Here is a 15,924-nt window from a genome sequence, read left to right on the forward strand (position 1 = left end):
GTGTGTTCTCACCCTACGGCCTCCACACACATGGGGTTCCTTGTGCTTCACAGTCAGCCCCCAGAGTCAGTAACCCTTCAGTAACCCAAAGTCAGTAATCTCCCAATCACATGATTTCCAAAAGGAAAACAATGGTCACACATGTGCTTTTATCTGTAGCCTACTCACCTTTTTATACGTTCCTCTTTTATAATGTACTCTACCACTTGCCTCAGCTGAGGAAAACAAACTTATGCTTTCATGGGCAATTGGAGATGTACTCAGTTTCTTAAGTAATTGGTGAGGGAGGATGGGAATCAACCTCTAATAATAATTATCCTTCTTGCCCATCCAGTTTACTTTAAAGAAGTCTTTGAAACGAGCTAATATATATAAAACATCTGGCAAGGAGCCTGGTAGATAATAAGTACTCCGTAATTATTAATCCCCTCTTTCTTATCCACCTTACTAAACTATGTACATTCCAACAATCCCCAAGTTCTCTGTGACATCAAACAGGTGGCTGAGGTTGACAGACCAGAGCTGATCCCTGTTCTCAATAAATTTCTTATCCCTTAATACTAGTAATAGAGATAAAACACTACTTAGAAAGGAAATGTCAGTCAATACATGTTATATTTTCACTACAATCGAACCTTTTCACTGTAGGAACACAGCTGTGCTGTTACATAAAGACTGTGTCCTAATGTTGATAACACTGATCACTGTCTTGTGACTAAATGCATAAACCCTAAGTATCCTGCTTACTTAATACAATGGCCCATGTCTATTTGGGGGTGCTCCCAGATTTTTTTAAGTGTGCAAAGAAGATAAATATGTTTTAAGTCAATCAGAGTTAGATTTCTGACTCATTAAAAATATTCTGCTTCTTGGACCCAGATTGGGAGGTGACATCTGAAATTAAGTAAGTTGAGGACTTGCTAGGCATTCTCGGGGACTCAAGTTAACACTGCAAACAATTCGTTTCAAGCAAAGTGGACACTCAGCTTCGGCTACAAGATTACTCTTCCACCACAGATGGTTTCCACACCTGAACAGTGACACCACTCTTCTTTGCTGAGAACTTTGGCCTTGGTGCCACAAAGTAAGATGCTGAGGCTGATTCCTGCTTTGGAGAGGTGGGGCTGGCCACAGGCACTGGGGAAGCGCTGACCGGTGAGGTGGCCTCAGCAAAGAAGGAGGGCGGAGAGGTATAGGCTGGCACGGAGTACACAGAGGAGGCCTGCACATTAGTGGGCGAGCCAGCGTTCACTGGCCGAGGAGGAAGAGCTTGCTTCACAGCTGGCACTGAACTGACCTTCACCGATGGCTTTGCGGGGAGGCTGTCCTTCGCGTCTGGAGGTTGGAAAGTAAACAAGGATGCATTAAGCTGATAGGGTTGGTGCTTCATGACATCCAAAGCATTGAGGGGTTTCTTGCCCTTTTTCTTGCCTGTCTTGGAGGCCTGTGGGCCTGATGACTGAGACTTGACAGCAGCTGGTGGGTAGGAGGGGGAGTGGATAGGATTGTAGGCCACAGGTGGAGGCGCTCGGACATTGGAGGAGTACTTCCAACCGGCCGGGAGAGACGGGGTGGGAGACTGAGCCCGGGCAGCGTGGGCCTGCACGGTGTCCGAATCTACCACGTACTTCTCCATCCTTGACTGCCTCTTAGCAAAGAGCTGGGCTCCTTTCCCACTCATTCCTGGAAGCTCATTGGATGGTCCCACCGCACCAGCATGAGCAGTGTTCACTGTCGGTGTGGGAGCTGCTGGTTTGGGAGTATAGTTCCGGCCGGCTACCGCTGCCTGTGGGCCTTTGAAAGGACCAGCCAGGTTCAGAGCACTTGCAGGCCGGGCGGGAGCATAAGAAGGCTGCGCGATTTTGATGGAGGAGACCACGGTGCCGTGTGATGGGTTGGATGTGTGGAAGGCAGGAGGTTGCGTTGGAGCCACTCCTGGCGACCAGACTGGAGAAACCGGAGTGACTGGTTGGGAGGATGAGGACTTGACAGCAGGCTTTGGAGCAACAGGAGGCGGGGTCTTCTGTTTTGCAGAGGAGCCTTGCATGAAGTTACAAGCCTCTGCTCCTAAACTGAGGTAGTCTTCTTCAGGTCCGGAATCTGCTCCCGCTCCAGGGCCCTTTTTGCCCTCAGAATTTTGAAGAAGTGACAAGAGTTCAGGATTGGGGCTGACTTTGGGCTCTTTAAAAGTGAACATGGGTTTTGTCGTGCTTCTCCTTTTGGCCTCCTGCAATATCCCCGTTCTTTTTGCTGGCACCGCAATCCTTTCATCCCGGGAAGCTATTCGTTCAGATGAATCGTAAAAGGCCGGCTGGGACCACGGGGCAGGTTGGGGCCACGGAGGGGGCGGTGCTGGGCCAGCTGTTGGACTCGACACTGCCCTGGAGAAGCTTTCAGGTGGGGGTGTGACTGCAGAGTAAGGTGGAGGCGCAGGAAAGTCACCGATGGGACTTGTCACGTTTCGGCTTGGAGAGAAGGGGGCTGCCGGCTGGTTCCCAGACCCCAGGAAGGGCTTGGCTGTTCTATTCACAGGGATCATCCTCTGAGCTTCTGCTGTCTCAGACACCCCAGTGAAGCCATTCTGTTGGGGCACATGGCCAAGACCATGGCTCACCTCAATGTAGCTTTTGCTCACAGAGCTCTGTACTCTCACTGACTCTTCTTCCTTCCTTTGGTAAGACGTCACAGTTCTCGGACCATCTGTCTGGGCAGCATCTGGTTCTCTGCTTGGCACTCCACCTGCCCTCTCCTCCTCTTTTTGGGCTGTGATCTGATCCATTCTCTCCCTCCTCTTGGCAAACATGAGGGCCCCCTTGCCTGTGGTGTCTGGCAACATCTCCATCTTGTCCCCTCTGTTCAGTTTCTTTTCAATGTCCACTAGACCAGAGTCCCAGTCAAAGTTCACAACTTGTGTGTTGTCGTCAGTGTCAGACAACAACTCTTCATCCACCTCCGATTCGCTTGCACCCAGAAATGCTACTTCACATGGATCCTCTTTGTCGCCGTCTTCCTCCTCCTCCTCTGCCTCTCGCTCAAGTTCACCAGTCCCGTAGCTGACTAGGGTGTATTTCCTGGCCCTCCGACGACGCTTCTTAAACATCAACACCCCCTTGGAGTTGGGGTTGGGGGCATCTGTCAGAAGGAGGGCAATGCTTTTGCATTTAGATTTTGCTTCTTTCACCTGCTTTTCTGATAAGCTTTCACTCCTCCTGAGCCCTAGGGAAAATACAAAGATTACATTGAGTTGATGAGTTCAAGGAAGACTGCATAGCAACCCAGAAATCAACTCTCCTGGGGGAAAATAAATACAGAAAAAACATGTTTACAATTAGGTACTAAATTGTGATGCAATCCAACTCATTTCTCTTTCTTCTTTCAAAATGTATACTTCTATATTGATATATATGATGATATAACTTGCACATATATGTCACTTCATTTTTTTCTACAAATACATTTTTATGTTGATTAGAATATGTCTCATAATTTGTTTCTGTATAGCTCCTTAAACTTTAACAATAAACACTGGAAAATAAATGTCAGTTAACTGGATATAATTAAAATTACAATGGAAATAATTTAAGGACATAATATTTGCCAAAAACAACTTAGGACATACCTTGCATTTTCATATTTTAAAAATAAAATGTTGATATAAAACATTTCCAAGCATTTTAAAAAGGAGGGATGGAGAAATAAGAAAATATTGTTTACTTAAATCTTTTAATGTAATGAGTTTAAGTATTTAGGTTTTCTTTCTTTTTTTTTTTAGTTTGCCATTCCTCCAAAGTCTTTGCATTCACAGCTACTAAATCAAAATAATTTCAAAAATGTAATGAATAATAATTGAAGGTACTGGATCAATAATTAACAATAATTCAGAGTATAATATTTAAGAAACTTTAGCTACAAAGTTGTCTAAAGTTGTTCACAAATGCATTGCTCTTAAATTATATTACTAATAACCTTTACAGCTGTGGGTAGAAATGATACAGAAATTAAGTCATGTAAAATGAGAACCTGACAGTTTTAGAATAACAAATTTATATTTAAAATTTTAATATTATTATTGTTATAAAAAAAGTGGTGGCAAGTTAGCTTATAGCACTATCAATGATAAAAATAAGCATGATTCACAAATAATTTTGAATTCCTCAAAAGAGTTAAATAAAAATTTCAGACATTAAAAAAAACTTTTTTTTAATTGAAAATTACCTCTGTTTGTGACTGGAGAAAAAATCAGACTTAATGGTTAATTTTTTAAAAATAAAATAGAATCAAAATAGTTTTATAACAAAATTACAGATATTCACTGGTAATCAAACTTTACTTAGAGAAAATAGTAAAAAGCATGGTCATTCCTAAATGTAATTCCTTTTTTGACTAGTGTTATACAACTTACTATTAAATTGACAGTCACAGTTGCACAGTTGTTGCTAACTTCACTGCCAACATGTAAAGTATGTGAGTGCTGCCTTAATACACTTGATTAATATGCTATAAATGTGAAGATGCATACAGATGCTTAAAGTATAAGGAATGATTAACTGCATTTGTCAATTCAGCTACACATGGTTATGCTAAAAATATGCTTTAAAAGAAACAGCAATAGTTAGGAGAATTAATATACCACTTTGAATAACCAAGATCATTACTGTTGTGTATCACTCGTACATTCAAGTGCCTTTGGCAGTCAACCTTTACCTCCTCAAATGCCTAAATGAAATTCCCAATTTGTTTTTAAAAAGTACATGAAAGAAAATTACAGAAATCATAAAACCCAACTGTCATTCCTATCTTCATTCGCCTTTCTGTAATCACTCTCCTGGGTAAAACAAAAAACCATAAAAGACCTTGATTTTAAAATATATCTTGAGTTGGGAGACATTTAAATGACTTCACATGGCCTTGGGGATTGACTTCTGTGTCTAGAAGGTAGATGAGATGCTTTGCAGTCTAGTGAAGACTTAACAAAATGGAGAGGATCATGTAACTGCTCAGTATTCCACATGTCCTTGTCCATCAAACTCACTTCTGCAAGCATCATCATGCTGCACAATGATTTTTTTTCAAAACCAGGATCTGCTTTTAATATCAGTGGTTGAGCCTATATTTTAAAGACACCTCTCCGCAGCAAACTCAACAGTTTTTGACATTTAAACTCAGCGTCCATATGACTGCAAAGACTCTCAAATGCTATTTTACCATGGAATATGAGACAAATCAAAAAAGGCACATTAACTTTAGTATTTTTTTTAAAGTCCCCATGTCTTTGGGAAGAAAAGAAAGTGCATTAAAAATATTCAAATCTACTACAAAGTTAAAACTTATTACTTCCTGTTCAGAAATTGGTGTTTTCTACAATTTCATGTTTGTTATTTTGTGCACTAGTTAAAAAAAAAAAAAAGCCAATGAAAGACATAAGAAAAACCTTAAAAAGAAAAAATCTAGGCAGGCGAACCAGCAGCAAAATGCCCTAAGCTCCCAAGCCCCTTCCAGCTGCCCAGCCGTGGATCCCAGGGCAGGACTTACGTGCGTGGCGTGCTCTGTGCTTGTGAGGTCTGCTGTGATCCCTTTCTGAGCGTGGATCTTCTCCCTGCTCTGTGCCTTCTGATGAGACTGCAAAGGATACCAGAGAAGGAGGTGCTTCTGACTGCCCTCCTTCCACTGGAGAATCCACACACCCCTTTGCTGCCTGAAGCCTGCACCCTTCCGTCTTCTGCCTGTCAGAGCAGTCGAAGATCACCTCCACGCGGGGCAGCCCCGTGTCTGCCGCTTCATTTCCCTGGATCACTCTCAGCTCCTGGCCACTGGAGATCTGGATTGTCTTGCTGGACCTCAGAGGAGGGTCCTCTTTCTCATTAGTAGGGGCAGAATTTATGTGGACAATCCCGTCGTGTTGTAAATTAGGCTCTGGGTCAGGAGACTTAGATTTTTCTGCTCCCAGGAGAGTCACTACAGCGGCACTCGTGTCCTTGTGTCTCTCTTGTGACAGGGACAGTTGCAGCTCAACCACAGTGCCTGGCCGCCCTGCTTCTGCCTTCTCACTTAAGATAATCTCCTCTGGTAAGCGTCCACTTTCAGAGTCAGACGTGTGAGGGGCCAGGCCTGTTTCTTCTTTTATGCTTCCAGAGAAACCAGCACCACTCACTTGCTCCTCAGCTAGGGGAGTTCCACTCTTGATGGGGACTACGTAGAACTCTCTGTACTGGCTCTTTGTGGCTGGTCGAATCTGCAGGGTGGTACTTTCCACGTACCCTTCATGGGTGACATTCTCATGGTTTTTGTTTTCAGTTTCAGAGATTGAAGTTTCACTTATTCCACTGGATGGTCTGCACACAGGAAAATTAGTCCAGACAGTTAAATCAGAGTGTATTACACCTGCCAAAGAACTTCCTGACACTTGTATGATGTCTAATACACAACACAGTAAAAATATTTCCTCCTAAATGTCAACTGCATCGCATTTGAAAACAGAACTTGGCAACATGCATATATTATTATTTAAAGATCTTCCAAATAAACTTGTCTGTAAAGCAAAGCAAAAATGCTCACAAAAGTTTATAAACCCAAAATCCATCCTAAATTCACTTTTTTTTTCTTTTTTTTTTTAAGCATAGGTTATAGCTCTATGGATGCCCTTCACCTAAAATTATTGGGGTGTTTTCAAATAATCATGCTTGTTATAATATGACAAAGCATTGTAATGTCTCATTGACTGAGGTAGGTCTGCACATTATAAAGTTTCATAAACATATTCAGCAGCTTCAGAGCAATATTAGTATACAGATAACTCAAGTAATCCTTTTAGATGCTGTGCTTTCTTGAAAGGAATGAAATAGAAGCTGTTTTTTAAGCTCCAATGAGCATGTGTTTTGTAATAAGTGGACCCCAGCCCAGTACCCTTGTGCAAAGAGAAATCCTTTCCATGCTGCAATGAATCATTGAGTCATGGAGTATTTATAATCTGAAATGTCTCCCCTTTTCTATTTGAACTTGTCACTTGGAGCCATTTTCCTTATAGGATCTATGAAGTCAAACTGTTCCTTAATCGCTCAGGTAAAGAGCCCACAGCTGTTCACCACAGTCTTTTTATTTTGACCTTAACCGTTCCCAGCTGGTTTTGCAAATTTGTGTTTGCAAGAAGCAAAGTCAGTTAAGGGTTAAATGACTTCTTGCATGAAACTCTAATTTAAACTCTAACTGCTTTTAGAAGAGAAGCATCATTCACAGAACAGCTGTAGGAGATGCTTTCATTTCTTACATTTGTAAATTTTTTAAAGAAGCAGTAGCATCTATCTCAGCCCCATTCTTTTTCCCTCAAAAGTACCCTAACTAATGCAGGATCATCTATTGAAGGGAGTGAGCCCATACTTCTATTCTATCCAAAGGAATTCACCTTAGAATTCATGTAGTAGTAAAATTTAAGACCAATATTCAAAATAATTACTCTTGACTTTATTTTTCACTGAATTTAGCAAAACAAAAATAAACAAAGCATAAGCTAACAATCAAATGAAATGCAGCTTTCTCTGTGCAAATAGTCTGTAGAGCTTCCTAGTAATAGTAAAAAAAAAAAATTATAATATTTTTAAAACATGATGAAAGCAAATTAAATATTTCTTATATAGGAAGTGATGAATACACTCTATGCAACTGAAATTTGAGAGTTCCAAAAGGCAGAGTTTTAATTTAGGAAGGTCTTGAGATGGAAGTAGATTAAATCACTTTGAATTATATTAGCAATAAATTATGAAGCTGAGAAGAGAGTAGTGTGAATTCATCCCAGCCTTATAGACTGTAATACAGGCAAATGGGTCAGATAAATATTAACATTTATTGGTAGCCAAAATAAAATGGATAGATATACATGAATAAAAATCATAAAAGAACTAGAGGTTAAATAAAGCTTTATACCTTAAAATGCTCATTTCCATTCAGTGCACATAGGTACTTAATTCCAAAATTTATATGTCATGATTATATGTGTGTGTGTGTATATAGATAGATGGATAGATAACATTTAAATAAAATTTACAGTAATAGAGATAATGTTGATAGTCTGACCCAGCTATCTCTGGGTAATAGCCCAGGAAAAGTAAATCATGTGTCCTCTAGGGACAGATGACAGTTACATGAGCAATAGAAATATTTAATTCCAGGAAACAATGTTCAGATATCCAGATTTGTAGGGGTGGTGGTGATGATGATGATAATTACTTTGGGGATGATTTTAATTTGAGATTTCATTTAAAATCTCTGCAATTATTTATTTATTTTGTAAAAATAAAAATACTTAAGATAAAATAATAATCAAGATTCCAGTTATTAAAAGTAGCAAAGAACTAGTCCATTTACTTTTAAAAGTAAATCTGTACCTAAGACTCAGCTTTAAACCACCAAGGACTTTCCCAATGACAGTCATCAAAACAAGAACTAGTAGGGGATGTTCCACTCTACAAGTGTGTTCTGAAGAGACTGGCCTCATTACATCAGCAAAGACACTAAACGGGAATAAATGAGAAAAGGTTTTTGTCCTATTTTGGATGTGATTAAACCTTTACAATTGGAAGGACTGATGCTGAAGCTGAAACTCCAATACTTTGGCCACCTCATGCGAAGAGTTGACTCACTGGAAAAGACTCTGATGCTGGGAGGGATTGGGGGCAAGAGGAGAAGGGGATGACAGAGAATGAGATGGCTGGATGGCATCACTGACTCGAAGGACTTTGAGTTTGAGTGAACTCCAGGAGTTGGTGATGGACAGAGAGGCCTGGTGTGCTGTGATTCATGGGGTCGCAGAGAGTCAGACACGACTGAGCGACTGAACTGAACAGAACTGAACTGAACTGAAACCTTTACAAAGACAGAACTTCAAATACCTCAGAGATTTAAATGTAATAATGGCCAACACTGTGACTACACTTGGCAAGGTTTCTATTCAGTTCAGTTCACCAACTCCCGGAGTTCACTCAAACTCATGTCCACAGAGTCGGTGATGCCATCCAGCCATCTCATTCTCTGTTGTCCCCTTCTCCTCCTGCCCCCAATCCCTCCCAGCATCAGAGTCTTTTCCAGTGAGTCAACTCTTCGCATGAGGTGGCCAAAGTATTGGAGTTTCAGCTTTAGCATCAGTCCTTCCAATGAACACCCAGGATTGATCTCCTTTAGAATGGACTGGTTAGATCTCCTTGCAGTCCAAGGGACTCTCAAGAGTCTTCTCCAACACCACAGTTCAAAAGCATCAGTTCTTCGGTGATCAGCTTTCTTCACAGTCCAACTCTCACATCCACACATGACCACGGGAAAAATCATAGCCTGACTAGACGGACCTTAGGTTTCTTTGAAAAAGCAAATGGCAGCTTTACAAATAAGTAGGATCTCAGTGGCTTACACACTGGACTTGAGGGTAAATGTTTAGATGGGAGATTGTGAGAGAATTGTGACATTTCTTTATTTTCACAAAATTTTGGCCAAAGTAAGTTTGTGTTTGTATAGAAATGAAATCATATTGCATGATTACCAGAGGGGTAACGCCATATGTGGCTTTCTAGATGACTCAGTGGTAAAGAAATTGAAAGTAAGCGAAAGTGTTAGTCTCTCTGTGTGTCAACTCTTTGCGACCCTAAGGACTGTAGCCTGCCGTACTCCTCTGTCCTTGACATTTCCCAGGTAAGAATCCTAGAGTAGGTTGACATTCCCTTCTCCAGGGGATCTTTCTGACCCAGGGATAGAACCCAGGTCTCCTGCATTGCAGGTGAATTACTTACCATCTGAGCCACCAGGGAAGCCCCTCAGTGGTAAAGAATCCGCCTGCAATGTAGGAGACATGGGTTTTATCCGTGGGTCAGGAAGATCCCCTGGAGAAGGAAATGGCAACCCACTTCAGGATTCTTGCCTGGAAAATGCCATGGACAGAGGAGCCTGACTCTATAAGGTCACAAGAGTCAGACATGACTTAGCAACCACCATTAACAATGCTGTTATGTAGTCGTTCTGCAGAGTCAAGGCAAAACTCCTAGAAGGTTTTGAAATTGTGTGTGAAAAGTCCTCTCGTCTTTCTGAAGGCGTTATCTAGAAAGCCAGAGATTTCCTTTGTGGATTCATTGTATTGCTACGGTCAGAGCCTCACCTAGAAGGTTAACATGGACTAAACTGTGATTTGTACATGGTGAAAATTTGATGCTGTAGTTTCTTTGTGATGACCATCATTGTTTTGTTTTTATGCTTAAGGTTGACTTCTGCATGTTTCAGCAATTAGATAAGGAGGGTAGCATTTGGAGAGATCAAATGAACAAGCTGCTGCTGCTGCTGCTGCTAAGTCACTTCAGTCGTGTCCGACTCTGTGTGACCCCATAGACGGAAGCCCACCAGGCTCCCCCGTCCCTGGGATTCTCCAGGCAAGAACACCGGAGTGGGTTGCCATTTCCTTCTCCAATGCATGAAAGTGAAAAGTGAAAGTGAAGTCGCTCAGTCATGTCCAACTCTTAGCGACCCCACGGACTGCAGCCAACCAGGCTCCTCCATCCATGGGATTTTCTAGGCAATAGTACTGGAGTGGCTTGCCATTGCCTCCTCCGAATGAACAAGCTATTTGCATTGAAAGTGCAAAAACTTTAACCATTAGCTTTTGCCCATATCTAAATATTGTTGTTTTTTTGAAATAGAAATCAGGCTTTTCCTCCTCTTAGGCATCCTCTTTCTATTCAAATAAATATGACACAGTGTAACATTTTAACATGTAAACATTTTAAATTAATCTATAAATCTAGGAGTTATAATTTAGTGGTCATAATTAATCTTGACCTAGAAGTATTATATTATGCTCAATATACTGAGCTTCCTAAGGAAGTAGTCTAAAATACCCTAAGATTTTCAACAAAGTTCTTGAAACAAACTTTTCAAGTTAATTCTCAATTAATCAGAAAATTCAGCTGATTAGAATTACCATTTTCCAAACACTATGGTTTTTCTGTTTATACTGACATATAGAGCACCCTCATTTCCCCATAGAGAACAGTTTATATGACAGTAGGAGCTGTAATCGTTGCCATGTAGCTTCAAGAGAAAATAAATATTCCAACAAATCTTTTTACCTTTTGATGAGCATTTGGAGAGAGTCTGTTATGCTCTCCATGAGCTTGATGACTTCTGGGTAGGTGAGGTCTGCACAAGGGTTGCCATTGATAGAAACCACTTCATCCCCCTCACAGAGCCCAGACCCGGAGGCTTTGCTCTGGCTTCTGATCTGAGTGGAGTAAAAAAGGAGGCAATAATTAGAATTATATAACTTGTAGAAAAAACATGCCACTGTCTTGGAGAAATTTTTACTTGGGAGTAGTAAATAGATCTGCAAACTAAAATCAGCCCTGAGTTTTCATTCACCTGTTAACCTATAAGACGATCTTAAACACTTCTCACCCCTGTTACAATTTATTACATATTAATACTGTCAAACATTCCATTCAGAGCTTTCTAGGTAAATAGACAAAAAAGAAAGTAGATCTATGGTGAAGGAACGAGAATAATGAAATAAAGAATAGTGAGGAATGGCAAAGACAGATGTTTAACTTCCGTTCCGTTCCGTTCTGTCGCTCAGTTGTGTCCGACTCTGCGACCCCATGGACTGTAGCCTACCAGGCTTCTTCGTCCATGGGATTCTCCAGGCAAGAATACTGGAGTGGGTTACAGTTTCCTTCTCCAACTTAGTTATACATTAAAAATACTTATTTCATACTGTGGAGCTTGATCTAATCAGAACATGGCTTCTCTCATTAAAATAAATTTTAAGAGCGTTCTCACTGACAGTGTGGGTGGAACACCAACAATAAGGAGATGTAGGGCAGGACAGTGAGTTTAAGGAGACAGCTACATAGCTCAACAAACTGATGAAAGTCCTTCCAGTAAAATGGGGGAAATTAGGCAGCAGGATGGTAAGAATTATGTCAAAGGGAAAAATCCTTCATTGAAATCAGTTATTCAAGACTTGATAATAAGCAAACGTTAGCGAAAAAGGAAGGAAAAAAAAGATTATTTTGCAAAAATTAAAAACAGCACTGCTTAACGACTGCATCATATTCTAGCACAGACTCAGTGGAACAAGAACTGACTAAAAACCTCAAAGAGAACTTTCAGATGCTGGAAGAAGAGAAATTCAGAGGAGTAGCATAGCAGCAGAGAGCAGCCACCAGTCCTTAGTGAGGAATAGCATTCATTTCTTCCTGAAGGTTAACATTCTGTGTAATTATGATTATGGTAAAATGTTGTGCTAGTAATTCTCCCTCGGCCCATTCTCTACCCTCTCTGACTCTGCTTTCTGGCCTCTAGAGACTGCAGTGGCCAAGTTTACTTGCATGCTGACTCCTAGTTGGCTTTGGTCAACAGGAAGCTCCAACAAGAGATAAAGAGCAAGGGAAATGAGAGGGCAGGGAAATGCTCTCCCTGCTGGACCTGCTGGGCCATGGTTTGGCAATGGCTTTGCTCCTCGATGTAGACAGTCAGAGCTCCTGTCTGTCTGTTGCTGTACCATGCCTTAACTCTTGTTGTGTTCCAATAACACACACCACCTCCTTGCATCTTCAACCTAAGGGTAATAAGAGCTTCCTGCTCTTGACCTCCGGGTGTTTCATTTTCATTTGTTGGTTTCCACGAGCCTGTACTATATTATCTTTAATTACTCCTTTGAACATGCCACCTATTTTCTGCTGGGACCCTAAATGATCCTAATATGTTTAGATTTCATTTTACAATGTGAATTTAATGGTTTTTAGTGAATCATGTACCATGATCACACAATGTCAAAGTTAAGAATACTTTAAGATCATCTTCTATTTTCCACCAAAGGGATCCCTGTTTGACTATTAAACTCAAGATTATGGGTCCAAAGAGCTCAGAACCAGGTGAGCAGCACTTCTTAAAGAGTGTTTTCATAGCCAGGCTTACTTCTAATTGGGCACAAAATGCATTTCAGTTTATCTCTTAACAGTTGCCAACTAATTCTTGCTAAGGTCTTAAATGATAATTATCTTGCTGACTGATATAGCTTTAAAGTTTATATCTCCATGTGCATTTACATTTTACATGATACTCCTGGAGGCAGAAGCATATCTTTAAGTGCCAGATCAATGATGCTAATGAAATTTGAAGTGTTTCAGTTAGTTTTGTTCTGGGAGGGCCTATTCCTTTATTGTCATAAATTATAAGAAGGGCTTCCCCTTTTCTGAAAAAATCAATCTCATTCCTTCTTTTTTGAAAGCAAACAACAATTTATTGCAAAAATTAAATGAATTCAATATTTCTAAGGCTTTAAGGATGCAGCCAAAGCAATGAGAAAAAGAATAGTTACCCAGTTTTGAAAAATATCTGTTTATTGACTGCCAGATATATTTATTTTGTTGTCTTGTGTAAAATTATTATAATGGACAATCATGAGAGAGTTGTCCATAAATCAAGGATAAAACAATACTCAACAATGAACATATAAGTTAGGGATATTTCATTCATTTAAATTTAATTTTTCCCAGAGGGAGGATAAGGGGAGGAGGGAGGTGGGAGGGGGGTTCTAGAAGGGGAACACATGTACACCCGGGGCGGACTCATGTCAATGTATGGCAAAACCAACCAATATAATATTGTAAAGTAATTAGCCTCCAATTAAAAAAATAAATAAAATTAAAAATAATAATAAAAAAATAAAAAGTACTAAAAAAAAACCTTATAGAGAGAAGAGGCTAGAGTGGGGCTAAAGTTGTAATATGTAATGAACTCATAACCTGGGAGAGGGTGATATTTACTGATAGTATTTTATGGTTTGTACACTGATCTTGTTTTTGCTTGTACTGAAACAAAATTATGAGTTGGTCAAAATTTAAAAAAAAAAATAAAAAAATAAAGATAATAAAATAGATTAAAAATAGATAACAAAAAAGATAATAAAACATAGTTTTGAAGCATAAAATCGTCCATTCAGTGGAGTCAGATATACTAGAATATGAACAGAAAATTCATCCTTTTGAAGACCAAAGAGGTTTTATATTGATAAAACAGATGTGTCATTATATCCTGTATCCCCTTCCCCGAGGTCAATCTTGAAGCTGATGTTCCATTTATTAGCAATAAGTTATATGAGTTTTAAGCAGCTTCACGGGTTTGCAGGGTAAGATGAAAAATTGGTTCTTGGAAGATAAACAAATCCTCAACTTAACAGAGCTGTCTATCATCCAAACATGTGTTGCTTAATGGGAAAAGTGCAGTTCATCATTGTGCTTGTCAAGTGGAGCTTTCAGTGGAATCCAAATAAGCAAAAGCACTATGGTAGGAGCCATTAGCATTCCTTCAGAGCGCACATTCTGAGGTCAACATTTGGAATCAACTGCTATGACTGTGCTTAGTTGACCTTTTACAATTGTCTGAACAGCAGGAAATATTTTTCCCTCATGAACCATGTTCAATATGGTGATACTTTTCTTGCCACAAGGGCTTTTCTAAAGGACTACTCTTTCTCTATTTTTAATAGGACTAAACTAAACTAAAGGAGACCAGTCCTGGGTATTCACTGGAAGAACTGATGCTGAGTCTGAAACTCCAATACTTTGGCCACCTCATGCGAAGAGTTGACTCATTGGAAAAGATCCTGATGCAGGGAGGGATTGGGGGCAGAAGGAGAAGGGGACGACAGAGGATGAGATGGCTGAATGGCATCACTGACTCTATGCACATGAGTTTGGGTGAACTCCAGGAGTTGGTGATGGACAGGGAGGCCTGGCGTGCTGTGATTCATGGGGTCGCAAAGAGTCGGACACGACTGAGTGACTGAACTGAACTGAACTGAAACTAAACAAAGGTTATCTGCCAGAGTCAATTGTGCCCAAACATATCCCTTAGCAATCACCAGCTTAAGCAATATGATTCTGTTTATAGGTGTATTATGAAGAATAAACATTTATTAGTGTATAAAAGATCTTTACCTTATGTATACAATTATGCATTTTTCTAATTTGTATAACTGTGCATTATTATGAATCTGAGTAAAAATTCTAACCCCTGAAAATATTCTTACTTGTTAAAATGAAATACTTTGTCAGTAAAAAGAGTAAGTTTGGACATAAAAACCGTTAACATTTACAATGCTGAATCTCTATGAATGAACTTATCATCCAGTCTTCTCCTCAGGCCATTAGGCCTTGATTCATAAAATATGTGTCCTAGTGGAAAAGAACACCAGCTCTGATGAAAGAAGGCGTAGGTTTCAAACGTGTGGCCCCAGTGCTTACTAACCCTCTGAACTTAGTTAGATGAGTTGCATTACCTCCTTAAGCTCTAGTTTTCCAAAATGTAAAATAAAACTAATAAATTTGATCTCTCTTGAGGGTTAATAAGGATTAGAAATAACATATGTTAAGTTCCATGATGCACATACAGCTCACAGAGGTGCTCAACAAGGGATTACTGAATAAGAAAGCGTTGACTTCCTACACACACACACACACAACATGCCAACAGAATTTGTCTATAAGATGTTTGAAAATATCTGGATTTATTTTCAGTTTTCATACATACACTTGTTATTAGCTCATCAAAATCTAAGATAAAGAATTTTTCATCTGTCTTTTCCTCCGTAAGTACATATTTCATAACTGAATTGCGGAAGAAGACCAACCTATTTATTGTTTCCCAGCAGAAGTAATAATATAAATATATAAATATTAGTGGCTTTTTTAAATTGAGCACTTACTATACTAAGCCCTTTATTTCCTTAAATCATTTATCTCCAGAAAACTTTAATGAGAAGAATAAATGTACTTCTACTTGTATATGTTCAGATGGACTGTCATTACCCTCATTTTTATAGAGAGGAAAACAGAGACTTAGAAAAGTGAGGTACTTTGCCTAAAATTATGCAGCTAGAACCAGAAATTGAACACA

The 15,924-nt window shown here is 39.8% G+C and overlaps 1 protein-coding gene across 1 annotated transcript in view; it reads right to left on the minus strand.

Moving 5' to 3' along the window:
- Positions 1–15,924, minus strand: part of SYNPO2 (synaptopodin 2) — a 200,431-nt gene that overhangs the window by 33,298 nt on the left and 151,209 nt on the right. Inside the window, exons 2-4 of the mRNA XM_088836152.1 lie at positions 11,097–11,248; positions 5,533–6,332; positions 1,031–3,216 (exon numbers count right to left, since the gene is read on the minus strand). Of these exons, the coding sequence (XP_088692278.1) occupies positions 1,031–3,216; positions 5,533–6,332; positions 11,097–11,248 (3,138 nt within the window). The remainder of the gene's footprint in view (positions 1–1,030; positions 3,217–5,532; positions 6,333–11,096; positions 11,249–15,924) is intronic.

The sequence above is a fragment of the Moschus berezovskii genome, chromosome 5 (genome assembly GCF_049115385.1).
Source record: "Moschus berezovskii isolate FMDL1 chromosome 5, NW_MosBer_1.0, whole genome shotgun sequence".
Classification (NCBI taxonomy): domain Eukaryota; kingdom Metazoa; phylum Chordata; class Mammalia; order Artiodactyla; family Moschidae; genus Moschus; species Moschus berezovskii.